We start from the raw sequence: 20,554 nt of genomic DNA, 5'->3' as shown, positions 1-20,554 counted from the left end.
AATGCCATACATGTAAGTGGTGTCTAATAAATTATTTCCTGATGAAATCCTATTCCATTATTATAGAAAGGGCCATTTCTTGGGTATGTTCAGTCATAGTTGATTCTCCATGTGAGTTAGAGAAGACACAGGGAAACATCACTAAAGTAACATACTTTTAATACAAGTTGCCTACAATTAACTGATTTTGCAATTGACTGTGGAGAAGTAACAGTTTTAGTTTGTGCTGTCAGATCTAAATGAAAACATAACAATGAATTACTATTTGCAGAGAGTATTTTAGGAATTCTTTATTTTAATAATGTTACAAATATTGAGGATTTAAACTTTTTGTCCAAATTTCCCCAAAATCTGATCATTTGAGCCTGTACCCTATGAGAAGCTAAAGATGAAAACCAAATATGCAAGTATATCTAAAAGAAAAATAGGGAAAACTTTTGGAACTTCAAGACCCTACAATCTTGATTCTAATCTGTTCCTTCCTGTGCAACCCCTAGTTTCTTATTTCCTCAATTTTGTAAAAGAGATACTGTATCTATTGTCAGTAAAGGGATTAAAAAATAGTCAATAAAACTTTAAAGATAATACAGTTAGACATAAAAGTTTATGCTTCAGAAAATTTTTCCCAAAACGTGTATATATGAAAAACAGGAAAACTGAGAAGAAAGGTTCCAACAAGGTATCAAATTTTCTTTTACTAAGAATAATGTCATTTTAGACAAAACTACAGTCTGTTCATGGTTGCTAATATTTCCCTTATCACATTTTTAAGAGGAATAGAGAAGAGTCAAGTAAAAATAAAGTAATGAGTATTTGATTTGTGGTTCTTTAAATAGTCCCCTCCTGCAAGGTAATTCAAACTGCTGACCCATTTTCCAGTAGCGACAGAGTAAGAAGGTTAAGATGATAGAAGACACATTCTGTGGCTCTAGGTGGATAAGATGTAAGAAGAAACCACAGACAGGTGAGCTGTAAAGTTAGGAAGAAATTTAGAGAGGTCTTAGTTTTCCATCTCATTTTGTGCTTAGACTTTTAAAGTCTTTTAATTCAAGAAAACACGAGAGCTTTTTAAAAAAAAAATGACGCTTTTATTTTTTCTAGTTAAATACACAACATTGATAACCATTTTCATTAAACAGACTGTAGTTTTACTGATGTACATGAATGGCACTAAATTATATGATTTATGAGGCATGGCACAGGCAGGAACCATTAAGGTGAATAGGAATAAGAGGGATGTCAATGTTTCCGAAATGATGGGTCAATACACTAACGCAGAAGTACATTTAAGATGTAAATCAGGAGTCTACTGCAGTGTCAAATACAGCCGACACATTGATTCTGGAAGACAATGCCAATTGCTAATAAAAGTGGAGAGGGTATGGGCCCATTCCAGTGCCCCTGTCTTCCCCCATCATTTCTGAGAAAAACAGTATCATCATACGAGAATGGTATAGCTTCTGCAGCACAAAACTGGCAAACCTACACTGTTTGCTGCTGTTTAGTTATACTTCTAGTACTAATGTTAATTTCTGACTGGAGAGTAGATTGGTAATCTCTGAGAGTCCCCAAGCACCTGACATTGAGAAATTCCCTCTGTCAAAGTTAAAGTGCTCTTTAAATACCAAAAACAGACATTATACTGCAGCAGGGAATTTAAGAGGCAAGACTGACTAACCAGGAGCTGAAATCTCCATATTGGATACTCAAAGTCAGTTAAAAATATAAAGATATTACACCAAGAACAATTGGGGAAGGGTGGTTTCATGGTAAAATCAACCACAAATGAATTTCATTGTAGATCTGTATTTAACAGGGCCTACATTTAAGGTTAGTGAGTAAAATAACTATCTTGAAGAACCCAAATCAAGAATAATCTAGTTTTGCTACAGTATTTGGTGAAACATTTTCACAGTGCCTGGAAACAGCATCAGAGAGAACACAAAATGAAAATATTGGTAGTCAGAGGAATTTGGAAAAAAGAAGGGAAAAATTAAGTGAGATGCATCAAAGAAATCAAGAGGCAGTGTTGAAGTCATCTGTACATAGCTGTAAACTCAGGCTAAGGAACTTTTCATGGTCATATACAGTTAATTAGAAAGAGTGGAGCCTGAAGTAAGCTGACTCACAACCTTTCTACATCTGCCTCAGGTCTGAACAAAACATAATCCTAGGGTACTTTTAAGCATAAAATGCACTTGTCAGATTCATGTAACAAATGTTTCCCCTGGCTATTTCACACATTCCAGACGAAACTGCCCTCAACAGTCCCAACATCTCAGAGGAACGCAGTCTTTGAACGTTACTCAGCGGAAAGGAGAAAGTAGAGGAAACAGGCCTTTTCTTTGTGTGGCACTTTTCCAAAAAGGAAGTAGTGTTTCTTCAGAGAACTTCAACAAGCAAAGGTCTTGGTGAGGACATCTTCATGCTGCTGCAGATGAACTGTGCCAATTCCCACAGCGGGCACTGGCAGAGGGGGTCGGCTCGCAAGACGGAGCTAAATTTGGAGTAAAGAAATAAAAAGACACTTTGACTAGATCAGAAGGTGCATGTTTTAACCATAAATCATCATTTTGGAAAAATAATGAGTTACATAGGAAAAATCAAAGGGAAATATACGTAATGTATGTACAGCCAAAAAAGAACTAAATTCCAGGCATGGTAAGGAGAGAGAAATTCTTGAATTTGTCCGATTCTTAAGCTAACTATGAGTTGGTTTTAGCTGTAGTTTCCTTAATTAGAACTAATTACATGTAAAAATGATTTGAGCTTAGCGAACTATTTTCAAATGAGTGAACTGAGTTCTTACCAAAGCAGAAGAGACAAAAACAAAAGCACAGTTGCTCATCTAATTCTTTTTCCCATCCTAAAATACAAGCCCTTTGAGGTACACCAGCCTGTAAAGTGTCCTCCTGGGTGCCTCCAGCCCCATATTGTAAACCTACGTGCCCATCACCCGTTCCTCCCGGACTTGGAGAGTGACTTTTAGGTCAAGAAATGTTGAGGAGGTTAGTAGGAAAGGTAGCAAACAGAGAAGGCTTTTACTTTTGTGAGTATAACCACAGTGTTTTACATGATATTTGTATGTACATCATGTACAGTTCGGTAAACACTCAGCATTTTATTCTGAAGGAACAGCTTAAAACTACATCTTATATTTTGATTTATCTTTAGAGAATAGAATTGGACTTTGTAATAGGGGATAAACTTCATTTGTTGCCTCTCCAAGAGAAATAACACATACACACACACAAACCGCTATGAGAAAGACTATGTTGTTACCTTGCAGGCCAGTTGCTTTTCAAACCTTGGAGAAACAAAAAACCATGGGCCCATGTTCTGAGGCTCCTCCTGGCTCCAAATAAAATCTGTGAAAAAGAAAGTTCATTTACCTCTAGGAAACATATGTGTCAAGTAAACACATACGACATATACACAAACACATATATACAGATACATAAAAAGCACCTCAAGTAAAATATATGCCTTTCCAAACTGGCATCATTTTATTTGTCTTTTATTCCTTGACAAATACATTTTCAGGTCTGTTTCCACCACCACAATCATGATACAGAACAGTTCCATTGACCCAAAAATCCCCTCATCCTCTCCCTTTGTAGTCACCTTCCCCTCCCACCCCCAACCTCCAAAAACCACTGATCTTTCCTTGTCTCTACAATTTTACCTTTTCCAGAATGTCATATAAATGGAATTATACAGTGTGCAGCCTTTAGCAAAAGAAATTTGAGATGTGGCCCTGTTGTTTTGTGCAGTAATAGTTCACTCCTTTTTACTGCTGTATATATGCCATCGTATGGATATAGCATAGATTGTTTACTCATTTACTGGTTGAGGGGCACTTTGATTTTTTCCAGTTTGGGCAATTATAAATAAAGCTGCTCTAGATATTCATATACAGATTTTTGTGTGAATATACGTTTTCATTTATCTAAAGTAGATACCTCAGAGTAAGATTTCACATGGGTCACATGGTAACTCTATATTTAACTTTTATAAGAAAACTGTTTCTCAGAGTGGCTGTACCATTTTGCATTCCCTCCAGCAATGAATGAAAGCTCCAGTTGCTTTGTATCCTTGTCAGCACTTGATTATCAGTTTGTTGTTGCTGTTAGCCATTCTAGTAAGTGTGTAGTCGTATCCCATTGTGGCTTAATTTGCATTTCCCTAAGAACTACCGATGGTGAGCATCTTTTCATTTGCTTATTTGCCATCCCTTTCTTTGGTGAAGTACCTGTTCACATCTTTTGTGCATTTTCTTAAATTAGGTTGTTTGTCTTTCTACTTTTAAGTTTTAAGATCTTCAAATATTCCGGATATTCCTTTGTCAGAGATGTGACTTGCAACTATTTTCTCTGTTTGTGCCTTGTCTTTTTAACTGTGCTTTTCATGGAGCAAAAGTTTTAAATTTTGATGAAGTACAAGTTTTCTTTTATGGATTGTACTTTTGGTAACCTATCTAAGAATGTGTTGCCTAACCCAAGATCACAAAGATCTTCTCCTAGAAAGTCTCTAGTTTTACATTTTACATTTAGGTCTATGATCCATTTTGAGTTAATTTCTGCATAAGGTACATGTGGACATCCATTATTCCAGCCCCATTTGTTGAATGAGGCTTCTCTTTTAAAATCATACCAGATTTCTCATAAATGATATTGATCACCCCCAAGCCCTGAAGAAATTAGGGGAGACTGAGAAGGACACCGAAAGACAGGGTGCCTTAGCTCCAGTGGACCATTTCCATATCCTCAGATTCCATAAATTCTATTTTCCAAGAATTTTCACTGCCCCACCCCCAACTTCTTTTCAGTTGAACTAGTTTGAATAGGTTTCAGGTATATGAAAGCCAAAGAACCCAAAAAAGAATAACCCTTTACCTTTAACATGTCTGTACTTGCTCATCTCTCGCTGTAACGAGTCTAGTGGGAAAGGGCACAATTCCTCTATCCGGATGATGGCGAAGTCTTGCTTCTTGGCCCCCAAAGATTCTCTCTGCTTCAGCAGGGCATAGAAATGTTTGCCACAGCAGAACACTAGTCTCTTAACCCTGGTGGAGAGAGAAGGGGTAATGAAGTGCGGGAGAGAAATATCTTAAAGAATTCTGCTTACTGTTAAGTTGTATCGAAACATTTGTCCTATAGAAAAAAGCAGGCCTCTGTATCAACAGAAAGGAAAGTCCAGATGATTTTAAATGCTGCACTAATAAAGCAGTGGGTGCTACAGTAGGTGCATTCAGTCACATGCTATGCCCTGGCAATCCTTCTTTAGTCCTAAATGCCCCCAATTTCACTCTTCCATGCACACCTAACTTCGACTCCACTGATGTAGAAGACATATCAGGGTAGAGGAGATTTTGGTCACTTTGGATTCCTTAATTTGAACTAGCTTTCTTTTCCCAATAATTAAAATAGTACTGCAGAGTATGAAAACAGAGATACACATCAAATTACTTCTTTGGATCCACAGATGAATCACCAATGACAGGTTTGAATGTTGTTCCTGGTGCCATTTCTTGAAGAGTGGACACAGCTGCCTATGGACGGAAAAAACAAATTTATCAACCAATGGAAAAAAGCTAAAGATGCTTTTACTTTTAAGGGATCTTTGTAAAAAAATATATACATTGTCCAAATTCTTGCCTGGCACAACAAGTAAACATATGTACTAATAAGCATAGAATCTTCTGTAAACTTCAGAATAAAATTATTTTTCAGATACATAAGATTATCTTCTATCTGGAGCCACAATAAAATTTTAAGAATCAAAATTTCAGTTTGATCAGACAACTTCATTACCAATTAAAAACATGCTTCAATTTTTTGAAATTGGAAATATCATTTTGAAATTAAAAACATCGTAATAGAATTTATATTGTGAACCAAAACAGCTAAACTAAGGCAATTATCACTTCTGTTTTTAGGCTTTTTGACTATAATTTTTAAGTGAAATCTATTTAGTCAGTACAAGTAGGAAGAACCCCTGAATATTTCTGTAATAAAAAGGAATTTATGGCTAATTAGTTCAATTTCAATAAATACTTGTTGAAAAGAATTTAAAGCAGATAATTGATGAAGCCAAGATTGGGGATTTCATCCCTTTCTCTTTCCTATAGTCAGTTTCCCTATATTCTAGTCCCAAATGGGTATATGACATTTTGAGTAGCTAACTGTTAAAGCCACATGGCTGCTAGGATATCTTGACATGACCTAATAAACGCTAATAATTCAGCTATACTTTTTACCATATAATGTGTAAGAGACACACTCTTTCTCCTTTCTGAACTGTGGCCCCTTGTCAGCCCCCAGTTCCTAGTAGCTGGGTTTCAGGGTTGGTGGGGAATGCAGTGGGATTTAGGGATCACTTGGAGCACATATTTGCCAGAGGATTTGTCAAAGGGTTGACTCATTCTGAGAGATCGCGTGTGCTGATAATTCAATTGTCAGGGAGAAATGAGAATTCAATAATGGTCACACTTATTTTCAATTAATAAACAGACATCTATTTAATGAAGACATTTGCTTGTAACTAATAGTAATTAGTTTTTCACTTGAAAATCTAGAGGATGGCTGTGGCTTTATTCTAAAGCCTCCCAAATAAGGCTTCCTTTATTTGATAAGTTCTATAAGACTTGGGGTAGGGTCTGAAATATTAGGGCCAGAAAATGAACTCTTATTCTAGTTTCAAACAGCAAAAGAAATTCTCAATAAATTTTCTAATAGTTCACTCAATACATAGCAATTTGCATACATTATATTTAATATCATTAAATACTTTTATGGTTATTATTAGGGAGCAGGTGACAACCTTAATTGGGTCAAGAATCCAAGATGTATATATTTCTTAGAAATAAATTATGGTTGTTTTACATTTTAACTTGGACCCTTTAACATTGCTGTTTCAAAATATCTATGTCAAAGAAGGTAGGTAAGTGGTTGTTAGGGTCAGGAGAAGGGAGACTAGGGAGATACTGCTTAACAGTATAGTTTCTGTTTCAGACGATAAAAAGGTTTTGGTCCTGGAGGGTGTGGATGGTGGCACAACATTGTAAAAGTAATTAATGCTACTGATTTGTACACTTAAAATGGATAAAATGGCAAATTTTATGTTCTATATATTTTGCCACAATAAAATGTTTAAAAATAGATAACTGTGTCAAAAGAAAAACTGTGTTAAAGGGATTACATTACAGAGGTGTTGGACTTCCTCACTTAGATTGTTGTTGATGTTCTCACAAACATTAAGGACTGGCAGTTTGATGTTTCAAGCCCTCTATCACAAGACTTGCCCTTATGAAGCTTGTTACTGCAAAGGAGAGGCTAAACCTGCTTATAACTGTGCCTAAGAGTCTCCCCCTGAGTGCCTCTTTGTTGCTCAGATGTTGCCCTCTTTCTCTAGCTAAGCCAACTTCATGGGTGAACTCACTGCCCTCCCTGCTAGGTGGGATCTGACTCCCAGGGGTGTAAATCTCCCTGGCAATGCAGGATATGACTCCTGGGGAGGAATCTGGACACAACATCGTGGGATTGAGAACATCTTCTTGACCAAAAGGGGGATACGAAATGAAACGAAATAAAGTTTCAGCGGTTGCGAGATTTCAAATGGAGTCGAGAGGTCACTCTGGTGGGAACTCTTATGCATTAATAGATAACCCTTTTTACATTTTAATGTATTGGAATAACTAGAAGTAAATACGCGAAACCAACAAACTGTAACCCAGTAGCCTTGACACTTGAAGATGATTGTATAACAATGTAGATTACAAGGGGTGACAGTGTGATTGTGAAAGCCTTGTGGATCATACTCCCCTTTATCCAGTGTATGGATAGATGAGTAGAAAAATGGGGACAAAAAAACTAAAGGAAAAATAAGGCAGGGGGGGCAATGTGGGTGTTCTTTTTTTACTCTTATTTTTTCCTACTCTTATCTTCACTTTTTTGGGTACAAGGAAAATGTTCAAAAAAATAGATGGAGGTGATGAATGAACAATTATATGACGGTAATGTGAACAACTGATTGTACACTTTGGATGATTATATGGTATGTGAATATATCTCAATAAAATTGAATATTAAAAAAAAGGATTGCATTAACTTTCTTGAATGTCCTGTGTATGATACTTCAGGTTCACGAAGCCATCTCAGAAGGGCATAACACTGTTGACAGAAATATCAGGTAAGAGAGAATAAGTCGACCAGTTTGAACGAGCCACCACCACAGGTGAAATAACATGAAGTGGATTTCCTTGATAATGACTCCCAGAGCCAGTATTAGGGTAAAGTAAGTGAGGCAAGTAGAGCGCAAAAGTTAAGTGCCAGCCCTGCACTTGCAATGCCAACCCTGAGAACAAGTGCCTCTCTGCTCCCTGCAAATGCTAGGAGCTGTGCAAAAAGACCCCCGTGAAATTAAATTATGCGGCTTTCCTCAACACCCCTCAAGTCCTAAAAATATATACCCTAAAACCTTTGTGAGCAGCACAGGATATTCCAGAATGGCCAAATTCTGAATGTCTCATTTCACCTTGGGACTAGCATTCAAATAAATACAAAAAAAAAAAAAAAAAATTAAGGCTAATCCTAATTAAAACTCTCATATTAAGTTGAAAAAAATTAAAGCAGATGGCATAAATTCACGTTTAGCATTTATTATCTTGAATGCAGTCATTTGGAAATTACCATACTTTTGTGATCAATATAGTACTTAGACCATTTGGGACTTTTAAAACCTTTTTCTAAAAAGACACTTCTGTTCAAACTACGATATCAGTGTGACGCTCCTGTTTCTGTGTCCTTCATTACAATAGAAAGTGAGAATAGCTATATTTCCAATTATCCTTGAAAGGTGAAAAGAAAAGAAAAGAGAAAAGGAAGGAAGAAAGGAAGAAAGAAAGAAAGAGAAAGCAGCACAGCCAATTAAAACTAAAAAGACATTTCTGTAATTTAGAAATATAATCAGATAGAGAAAATAGAGAAAAATTGATACAAACAATGACAACAGGAGAAAGGCTTAGAAACCATCTTTTTCTACTTACAGGGAACCTGAGTAACATCTTAGGAGACGCAACAACGAGAGGCTTCCTGAAGTTCCGGACCATCTGTCTTCTGAGTAAGTGGAAATACTGTGCGGGAGTAGTTGGATGCACCACGAACATGTTCACCGTGTCCCCATCCACCCCCTCCTCTGCACTGTCACACATCTGGTGGAAACGGGGAAAGGAATGAGAAGAACTTTAGGATCTTTCAAGTCCATCATAATGATGACATGCTGTCCCAAGGGAAACACAAGTGTCCTCGATAAGTAAGAGAAAAGGGCGCTTTCTCCATTCTAGAGAAAGTCCAGAAGGTGAATGTCTCACCTGTACGGTCCTCACCAAAATAGAGTTCAGATGACTTTCCACCTGCCCAGTTTGGTGTCATCTAACATGGTGGTTCCCAAACTTTGCAACTTTGCCACAGTCATCTGGGGAGGACTTTTTTAAAAACACTGATTCTGATTACTATGGTAACCCCATAGTTACCACAGATGGTGGAAGGAAGCGCCATCAGAATCTCACTCTCCTAATCACATAAACAAAGATAGCTGGGCTTTTTTTCTTTTTTTAAGCCAAAAACAGTTTTTTAAAAGCAACTAAGTTCACAAGGTTAAAAAGTTAAGAGGAAAGGAAACTAAACCACAGAAGATGCTGGTGGACAGAATGCTGTGGCCTGCTAACCCCACTCCAGAAACTGAAGGGACAAACTCCTGAGAATCCTTACAAATACTCTCTAATTTGGAGAGAGGGAGTAAGTAGGAAACCCTGGAAAAATAAAGGTCAAATCTCCTCGAGTAGAAGTCCCAAGGAGCTCAGCAGCAACACACAGCTGCCAGGCCTGCCTCTTCCAGGGCCTTGCACCCTGCCAGAAAAAGAGGCAGAAACCTTCAGAAATGACGCACCCCTGGCTGGGGAAGTGGAGCCTGGTAGGCTGTAGTTGCTGGGCTCTCAGAAGAGAGCAGAATTTAGCAAGAAGAAGCTACAGCCTAGCACAGCCCTCTCCCATTTCCACATTCTCAGGCTCCAAAAAAGTGGAGACTGCACCGAACAGTTGTTGCGAGATGAAGACAAGTTAGTCCCAAATGGAAAGGATATTTAAGGGAATTCATCTATCAGAGCAACTCCAAGGTCTTGGCAGAATTGCTCCAAATAACCAAAAACAAGATGAAAAGAAATGACATAACAATTGGGCAAAGAGCTTAGATAATCACAATGACAGCAGATGAGATAAGCAAGCACCTATATAAACAGCAAATACTCTTCTAAGCACTTTATATATATTAATTCTTAATAAGAGCTAGAAATAAAATCAATGGCAAGAACAAAGGGTTTGAGATAATCACAGTGTAAGCAGATGAAATGACAAAGATAATAAAGAGCAAACAGTTACGTAAACAGTAAAGGGTCCTGAGGTAGGTACCTTCTTTAGTTTGCTAAAGCTGACAAAATGCAAAATACCAGAAATGGGTTGGCTTTTATTAATTTAAAAGTTTACAGTTCTGAGGCCATGAAAATGTCCGAATCATGGTATTAACAGGCAATCCTTTCTCCCTGAAGACCAGCTGCAGGCAATCCTCAGCTCCTCTGTCACCTTGCTAGGCACATGGGGACGTCTGCAGGTCTGTCCCTTCTCTCCTGGGTTTTGTTGCATCCAGCCTCTGGATTCAGTGGCTTCCTCTCGGTTTCTGTGGTTTCTCTCTGTTTTCTGTGTGTCCTCTCTCAGCTTCTCTGGCTTTTCACTCTGAGCTCCCCTGGCTTTCTCCGTCATCTTTTTCTATATTTCTCTCTCCATATTCATCCTGTTTATACAGGACTCCAGTAAGAGGATTAAGACCCACCTGGGGCAGGACTCAATGGTAATAACCTAATCAGAAGTTCCCACCCACAATAAGTCCACACCCACAGGAATAGATTAGCTTTGAGAACATGATCTTCTCTGGGGTACCTACAGCTTCAAACCCTCACAGTACCTAATACTATGATGGTAATTTTAATGTATTTGTAAGTGACCCTTTCTACACCCTGGCTTCTTGGTTCCTGGAACTCAGGTCCTCTAATAACTTATCCTCCACCCTACCTCAACAACCCGTTCCCATGGTAATATCCTTGGCGTGATCAATAACAGGAATCTCTCCACCAGCTCTCTTTTATACATTCCACTCTCGGACTACCACTTCCTATCTTTGTAGCTCACTCCCTTTAAAATAGATTCCAGCAATCCTTCGATCTCATCAAGACCTCCATCCATTGATTCTATCACCTTTTCACTGTCCTTCACTCTTTTCACATCTCCTTGCTCCTGTTTACCCAGATTAAATTCTATAATCAACCATTTCTTCTTGACAAATCAATTGACTCCCTTAACCCTTTCTCAGTCCTCACCATAACCCTAGTTAAACTTCACCCACTGCATGTCTGCCCATGTGCAGGGCATAAAGCTGGAGAAAACACACAATCACATTGATTTAGTCTTGTCCAAGACTCTTAAGGTGGTTTATCACTGCTAGACTATGATGTTATTATTTCCCTAATCTACTCTTTCTCCTCTCCCACAAGACTATCACACACCTAGCAACCCCCCAGCATCTCCTTCTTCATCGTTACTTTCAGCAAATAACCTTACTTTCTACTTCACTGAGAAAACTGGAGAACTCAGAAGAGAATCTCCTCAGACCCCGGCACAAGATCTAGACATGTGTTATGATCTGCAACCACATTCTCTGCCTTCCAATTATTATCCTATATGAACTTAGCATGCTCCTGCCTAGAGCTGATCCACCCCCTTGGGACCCCACCCCATCTTGCCCACTCAAGGAAATCACTCCAGCTATTATACCTTATCTTCCAGATCATCACTTTTTTTTGTTCTCTACTGGATCGTTCCTATCAGCATATACGCATGCTGTTATTTCTCCTCCCCTTAAAACAAAACCAAAAAGAACATCTCCTGACGCCAATCCCCCAATAGCTACTGTCCCCTTTCTTCGTTCTATTTGCAGAAAAACTCAAAAGAGCTATCTAAACTGTCCTACTTCTATATACTCCCAAACACATTCCAATCAGAATTCTGCCCCCACCATTTCATCAAACGACAGTTACCAACCATCAAATGAATCTTCATCACCAAATCCAATGGTTAATCCTCAGTTCTCTTTTTAATTCATCTTGATACTCCCTTCTTCTTGACACGTTTTCTTCAGGTGCCTTCTTGGGACCTTCTTCCCACCTCACTGGTTGCTCCTTCTCAGTTTCATTTGCTCTTCTTCTCACAAACTTTTAATTTTGGAGTATCCCAGGACTCAGTGTTTGGGCAACTGCTCTTCCCTATCTGAACTCACCCCCTGGATGCTTTCATCCAATCGTATGCCTTGAAACATCATTTGTTTGCTGACAACTCCCACATTATATCTTCAGCCTAGACGTCGCTCCCAAATTCCCAACTAGTATATCTACAGACACCTCTCTGTCATCCTTGATTCTTTTCTGTCCCTAACAATTCACATTCAATTCATCAGCAAGAACTTTTCAGATTCGGGATCAATGGGTTGGCTTAACAATAGGAATTTACTGGTGCACAGTTTCAGAGGCTAGAAATCTTGCCTCCTCCTGGGGTTGGCATCTTCTGTCTGATCACAATCCCTGGGGCTCTTTGGCTTTTCCATCACATGGCAATGCATGTGGCAGTATCTTCTCCTTTCTTTTCTGGGTTCTACTGACCTCCAGCTTCTGGCTGCTCCCCATGGCTTTTCTCTCTGATTTTCACTCTGCTTATAAAGGATTCCTAACCCAGAATAAAGTCCCACCTGATTCAGTTGGGCCACACCTAAACTGAAGTAACGCCTTGAAGGGATCTGATTTACAATGGGCGCATACCCAGCAGCATGCAGACCAAGACCAAGAACATGTCCAAACTGGGCTGCACAATTCAGTCCACCACAGGATCTATCTTCACGATATATTCAGAATCCTGCCACTTTCTACCACCTCCACTACTTCTGCAAGATCATGCCAACCTCATCTATTACCTGGATTATGCAAAACAGTCTTTGAATTGATCTACCTGCTTCCACTCTTGCCTCTCCGCAGTCTGTCTCCAACACAGCAGCCAGAGTGATTCTTTTTAAAACGTAAATCATATCATGCTTGCTCAAAATCTGTAATGACTCTCCATTTTATTCAGAGTAAAAACTAAAGGCTTGTACAGAATTTTTATTAAGGTCGATTGTAAATGTTTGGAAATGGATAGAACTGATGGTAGCACATTACTGTAAGGGTAACGAACAGCTGAATTATGGGTATGATTATGGTTGAAAGGGGAAATTTAGGGTTGTATATGTCACTAGAAGGAAAGCTAGAGGATAAAACATGGGATTGTATAACATAGTGAACCCTGTTATGGACGATGACTGTGGTTAATAGTACAAATATAAAAATGTTCTCACATGAACTAGAACAAACGTACATCACTATTAAAAGGCATTAATAATAGGGTAGTATATGGGGAAAAACTACAACTAATGTTAACTATGGACTGTAGTTAACAGTAACATTGTAATATTCTTGCATCAACTGTAATGAAGATACTACTAATGCTAAGTGTCAATAATAGGGGAATATTAAGGGTATGGAATTTTTAAAAAACAATTTTGAACAATGGGAATGTTCTCAAATTGATTTTGGTGATGAATGAACAACTCTGTGATTATACTTAGAGCCACTGATTGTACACTTTGGATGGACTGTATGGTGTGTGAATAAAACTGTTTAAGAAACCAAAAAACTAAAGGCCTTACAGTAGCTTACACAGCCCTCCAGGATCTGTAAATTCCATCCAGTTACCTCCCTGACCTCATCTATGAACTCCTCCCTCCTTTACTTCACTCCAGCTTCAGCCACACTGGCCTCTTTGCTGTTCCTATAACATGCCAAGAACACTCCCACCTTGGAGACTCTTCACCAACTATCTCCATTGCTGGGAAATCTCTTCTCCAGATCCCCACATAACTAATTCACTTGCCTCCTTCCAATCTTTGCTTGAAACCCCTGCTGCCCACCCACTGCACTCCAAATCTCCCTTCTATGTTCCAATTTTTTCATAGCACTTTTCACTTTCTAACATACTAAATAGTCTGCTTGTTTATTATGCTTATCGACTATCATCCCTTCTGTTAGAATCAAAGCTCTACAAGGGAAGGGATCTATGTTTTGTTCATGGTTGTAATGCAAGTGTTTAGAAAAACGATTGGAACATAGAAGGCAATTAGAAAATTTTTAACTCAATGAAAATGAAAATACAACATAGCAACATGTGGGGGATATAGCTAATGCAATGCTAAGGAGGAACTGTAATTGCCTATATAGACAAAAAAAGAGAAGTCTCAAATCAATGACACAAGCTTCTACTTTAAGAAACTAGTTAAAGAAGAGCAAATTAAACCAAAATCAGGAGAAACTAACATGGCGGCTAGGTGAGACAGGGCAAAAAAAACACCTCCGTGAAAAACACTAGCTAAAAACCAGAAAGTGACCCAGAATAACAGTTACAGCGATGCACCAGCTGGACAAGGTCTGCTAGTATCACAGGGGCTGTATACTTGGTGAAACCGGGAGTCTGCATTCTGAAACGAGTGAGTAAGCTGGCTGGAAGACCCGCAGCTGCGCGGCAGTGAGGGGAAGCCAGGGGTTGGCGTTTGGAGACCAACTGGCTCTTTTAAAAAAAAAAGGGGGCGGGTAACCCAGGAGTGGCTACAGTTGCGGGAGTGGGAACCACACAGTAAAACACAGCAAGAGGGGGCTGGGCTGGCCTCTCGGTGTCTGGCCTGGAGGACAGCCCGCTGCTGATACCCTCGGGGCCGGAGGAATGGAGGGGAGAGCCAGAAGCTGAAAGAAACCCCGTGGGTGGCAGTTGGCTCCCTGGAGGGCTGGATAAACTCCTGCCCGGAGCCGTGCCCACAGCCCAGAGCCCCGTCAGTTGTCCCAGAGCTGGGAAGGAGAAACTGTGCGAGGAGGGGGGTGTTGAAACGCCCCATTCAACAATCTTTGCATCAGACTAAGAGCGCCCCTGTATGGCCTGGCAGCCCAGGACTTCCCTTGAGGGACAGCGTGCACGGCATTCCCTTGGCAAAGGTCCTGGAGGATCGCGGCTGGGAGGGGGGGCCCACTGGGAGAACCCAGGGACACTACGCCAAGTCTGGTGGTTTGTGGGACAGCGAGAGAGAGGGTCTGGGGCTGAAATGAAATGAAGGCTTAGACTCTTGTGGCGGCCTTGAATCTCCGGGAACCTGGGGGATTTGAATATTAAAGCTGCGCTTCCTCCCTGGCCACCCATACACACGCCCCACATTCAGGGTGGACAGCTCCAGCAACACACCCAAACTGAGTTCTCCAACTGAACCCCACAAGAATCATTTCCCCACACACCGCAGGAACAAGGTTGAGAACTGACTTGAGGGGTATAGGTGACTCACAGATGCCATCTGCTGGTTAGTTAGAGAAAGTGTACGTCACTAAACTCTGTTTTGGAAAAATTAGATTGGTATCTTTTTTTTTTCTACAACTTGAAAGAACCCTATCAAGCAAAGCAAATGCCAAGAGGCCAAAAACAACAGAAAATCTTAATGCATATGATAAAACCAGATGATATGAAGAATCCAACTTCAAACACACAAATCAAGACAGCGGAAGAAACACAGTACCTCGCACAATGAATCAAAGAACTACAACTGAGGAACGAAAACATGGCAAAGGATTTAAAGGACATCAAGAAGACCATGGCCCAGGATATAAGCGACATAAAGAAGACCCTAGAAGAGCATAAAGAAGATATTGCAAGAGTAAATAAAAAAATAGAAGATCTTATGGAAATAACAGAAACTGTTGGCCAAATTAAAAAGATTCTGGACATTCACAATACTAAGATTAGAGGAAGTTGAACAACATCTCAGTGTCCTAGAAGTCCACGGAACAGAAAATGAGAGAATGGAGAAAAAAAATCGAAAAAATCGAAATGGATCTCAGGGATACGATAGATAAAATAAAACGTCCAAACTTAAGACTCATTGGTGTCCCAGAAGGGGAAGAGAAGGGTAAAGGTCTAGAAAGAGTATTCAAAGAAATTGTTGGGGAAAATTTCCCCAACCTTCTACACAATATAAATACACAAAGCATAAATGCCCAGCAAACTCCAAATAGAATAAATCCAAATAAACCCACTCCAAGACATATTCTGATCGGACTCTCAAATACTGAAGAGAAGGAGCAAGTTCTGAAAGCAGCAAAAGAAAAGCAATTCACTACATACAAAGGAAACAACATAAGACTAAGTTGTGACTACTCAGTGGCCACCATGGAGGTGAGAAGGCAGTGGCATGACATATTTAAAATTCTGAGAGAGAAAAATTTCCAACCAAGAATACTTTATCCAGCAAAACTCTCCTTCAAATTTGAGGGAGAGCTTAAATTTTTCACAGACAAACAAATGCTGAGAGACTGTGCCAATAAAAGATCTGCCCTGCTTCAGATTCTAAAGGGAGCCCTACCAACAGAGAAACAAAGAAAGGAGAAAGACATATAGAGAATTTTAACAGACATATATAGTACCTTACATCCCAAATCACCAGGACACTCATTTTTCTCTAGTGATCACGGATCTTTCTCCAGAAGGGACCATAAGCTGGGACATAAAACAAGCCTCAATTAAAATTAAAAAAAAAAAAAATATGAATATACTCACAGCACATTCTCCAACCACAATGGAATACAAATAGAAGTAAATAATTTTTGAACTGTAACTCCACTATATTCTTCCTACATGATATAAAATACACAAACTCTAATGACAAATCAGTGGTTTTGAACTCAACGTAAAATATGTAATTTTCAACAAGTATATAAAGATGGGGGAATGGAAGAGTATAGGAACATAGTTTATGTGTCCTATTGAAATGAAGGTGGTATCAAAGAAAAACAAGATTGTTATGGATTTAAGAGGTTAATTTTAAGCCCCACAGTAAACACAAAGAAATTATCAGAGAATATAACCATAGAGATGAAAAGTAGAGTATGGGTTAAGAGAAATGGGGGAAGGGTCAATGGGGAGTTAAGAAATGAGTGTAGGGTTGCTGTTTGAGGTGAAGGGAAATTTCTAGTAATGGATGGTGCGAAAAAGCATTACAACATTCTAAATGTGATTAATCCCACTAATGGAAGGCTAGGGAGGGGGTGGAATAGGAAGATTTAGGCTGTATTTATGTTTCCACAATTGAAAAAAAAAAAAAAAAAAGACAGTCTAAATAGATGACAATTGAATGCCAAGGAAGAGCCTGGATGGGATTGGAGGTTGGAGGACAGGAGGCTCAAAGGGACACAGTTGAGACATAAGGAAAAGGAAATACAGAATGTAAGCTTTGTATCATTGTTGAATCTCTTGTACTTCTTAGCTGCGCTTAATGGGATTGCATAAAAGAATGTTCTTATTCATGGGAAGTGTATATGTGAATTATAGTGTTTGTTCAAGGGTGTGTGCAGCTAGCTCTCATATGTTCAGAAGACAGAGCAACAGATGATGGATGATAGGGAGGGATGGAGGGAGAGAGGGAAAGAAATAGCGATGTGACAGCATGTTAAAGTTGGTGGATTGGGCTATTTGGGGGAGGGGAGTCAGGGTATGATGGAATTCTGTGTATGGAGTTAGTATTGTTTTTGCAACTGTTCCTATACCTTTGAATTTATTTCAAAATAAAAAAAAAATTAAACCAAAATCAGCAGAAGGAAGAATATAATAAAAAATAATAGAGGAATCAATGAAATAGAAAACAGAAAAAAAAAAATAGAAAATATCAACTAAACCAAAGTTAGTTCTTTGAAAAGATCAATAAAATTGACAAACCTTTAGCCACATTGTTTAGAGAACAAACAAATCACCAATATCAGAAAAGAAAGAGGAGACATTACTACAGATCATACATACTTTAAAAGGATAATAAATACTATGAAAATTTTTGTGCTAATAAATTCTACAATGGAAATGAAATGGACAAATTCATTGAAAGACACAAACTGCCAAAGATGACTCAAGAGGAAACAGATAACCCGAATAGTGCTATGTGTATTAAAGAAGTTGAATTCATTATTTAAAACCTTCCCACAAAGAAAACTCCAAGCACAGATGCCCTCACTAGGAAATTCTATTACTCGTATAAGAAAAAACTAACACTAACTCTGCACACTCTTCCAGAAAATAGAACAAGAGGGAATATTTCTCAACTTGTTTTATGGGGTCAGCATTATCCTAATGTCAAAACTGGAAAAAAGACATTAAAGAAAAAGAAAACTACAAAATGATATCCCTCATGAATATAAACAAAAATCTTAACAAAATTTCAGTGGCTCAACTCAAGAATGATCATCTATTTGGAAAACCTTAAGGAATCTACAAAAATGCTACCAGATCAATAAGTGAGCTCAGCACCATCACAGGGAACAAGTCCAATATTTAAAACTCAATTGCATTTCTATATGCTAGCAACAAAGAGTGGGAGATTAAAAATCTTAAAATACCATTTATAATAACATCAACAATACGAATTATTGAGAAAAATTTTTAAATATGTTCAAGACCGGTACCCCCAAAACTATTAAACATTGCTAACAACAACAACAAAAATATTAAAATGACTAAAATAAATGGAAGGCAATTCCATGCACAGAGAACTAAAAACTTAATATTTTTAAGATACCAGTTCTCTCCAAATCAATCTATAGATTCAATGAAATCTCAATCATAGTCCCAGCAGACTTAAGAAAAAAATCAGCTCGTCAGTTTGTACATGAAGACTCCTGTAGGCTAGTATACAGAAATGCAAAGGACCTAGTATAGACAAAACAATTTTGATAAAGAAGAACAACGTGAGAAGACTCACACTGCCTAATTTCAAGACTCATCATAAAGCTACAATCAAAACAGTGAAGTATTGGTGTAAGGATAGAAATATATAGATCAACGCAACAGATCAGAAAGTCCAGAAATAGACCTACACAAATGGTCAACTGACTTTCAACAAAGATGCCAAGGTAATTCAATGAAGAAAAGAGTCTTTTTCAACAAGTAGTGCTGGGACAGTTAGATATCTTCATGCAAACACAGACCTCAACCCTTTTCACACCACAAACAAAAATTAATTTGAAATGATAAGAGTCCTAAATATAAGAGCTAAAACCTCCTAGATATAAAGTATCTATATTCTAGTATTTAGATATATATATATCTAATTACTATAAATAATTACCTATATTTTCTATATATTCTAAATATAAAATTCTAGACAAAACAGAAAATCTCTGTGACCTTGAGCTAGGCAAGGATTTCTTAAATTGGAGTGCATCACAATTTAAAACGTTTGTTCTTCAAAAGACTCTTAAGAAAATGAAAAGAAGTCATAGACTTGGAGGAAATATTTAGAAAAATATATATCTTACAAAGAAGTTAGAGGATTCCTTCCAACAATAATAACACAAACAACCTGATATAAACAAATGAGCAAAATATTTGAATAGACATTTCACCAAAAAGGATATATATGAGTGGAAAATAAGCACATGAAAACATATATACTATCATTAGTCACTAGAAAAATGCAAGTTATAACCACATGACATAGCATTACACATCCACTAGAAACCACATTTTTGTACATCTTCCAAGATATTAGGTGTTGTCAAATTGCTCTTCAAAGAGGCAGGTCAATGTCATATCCATCAACACTGCATGAAACATCCTGCGATTTCACATCCTTGCAAACTTTTGGTACTTTAAAATTTCTGCCCACCTTGTAAATGTCGAATGTATCTGGTTTGATTTTTTCTGTGATAACCTGTGAGTGAGCCTTTTTTTTCCCATATATGTATCGGATATTTGGTCTTCCTCTTCTGTAAATTGTCTGTTCATATCTTTGTCCATTTTTCAATTAACTTGACATTTTCTTATTGATTTGTAGTAGTTCCTTATATATTTTCTTTACTAACCATTTATTAGGTACATGCATTGCAAATATCCTCTTCCTGTTTGTGGCTTATCTTTTTGCTTTGTTTATGGTATTTCGTGATAGAGAAAAGTTTCACATTTCATTGTTGTCAAATGTATCAAGTTTTTCCTGTATTTCGTGCTTTTTGTGAATTACTAAATTCTTCTCTGCCCATAGATGATAAATATATTTTATTTTAAAATATATCTTATTTAAAGACATTGTCTTTATTTCTTGAAACAATTGTAGCTTATATTTCATGTATAATTCTTTCATTTACCTACAATTTATTTCTGTAGTTTCATTTTTATAAAATTGTCTATAGCATTATCTATCATTAGAGCTATCCCTCCACCAATCTATTGTTCTAATTAGATATCTGCTAATCAATCATCTAACTACATATTTTATCTGCACATATGCTAAAGTAATTAATGATATGTATGCTGAAGTACTTAGGGTAATGTACATTCACTTTGAAATGCAT

General features: G+C 37.9%; 1 protein-coding gene across 1 annotated transcript in view; it reads right to left on the bottom strand.

The window, feature by feature from the left end:
* Positions 1 to 275: 275 nt before the first annotated feature.
* DHTKD1 (dehydrogenase E1 and transketolase domain containing 1) overlaps positions 276 to 20,554 on the bottom strand; it is a 69,694-nt gene continuing 49,415 nt past the window's right edge. Inside the window, exons 13-17 of the mRNA XM_037847681.1 lie at positions 9,047 to 9,211; positions 5,469 to 5,551; positions 4,896 to 5,065; positions 3,283 to 3,368; positions 276 to 2,497 (exon numbers count right to left, since the gene is read on the bottom strand). Of these exons, the coding sequence (XP_037703609.1) occupies positions 2,393 to 2,497; positions 3,283 to 3,368; positions 4,896 to 5,065; positions 5,469 to 5,551; positions 9,047 to 9,211 (609 nt within the window). The 3' untranslated portion in view covers positions 276 to 2,392. The remainder of the gene's footprint in view (positions 2,498 to 3,282; positions 3,369 to 4,895; positions 5,066 to 5,468; positions 5,552 to 9,046; positions 9,212 to 20,554) is intronic.

This window comes from Choloepus didactylus, chromosome 8 (assembly GCF_015220235.1).
Source record: "Choloepus didactylus isolate mChoDid1 chromosome 8, mChoDid1.pri, whole genome shotgun sequence".
In the NCBI taxonomy this organism is placed as follows: Eukaryota; Metazoa; Chordata; class Mammalia; order Pilosa; family Megalonychidae; genus Choloepus; species Choloepus didactylus.
This window is presented reverse-complemented; position numbering and strand designations above follow the sequence as displayed.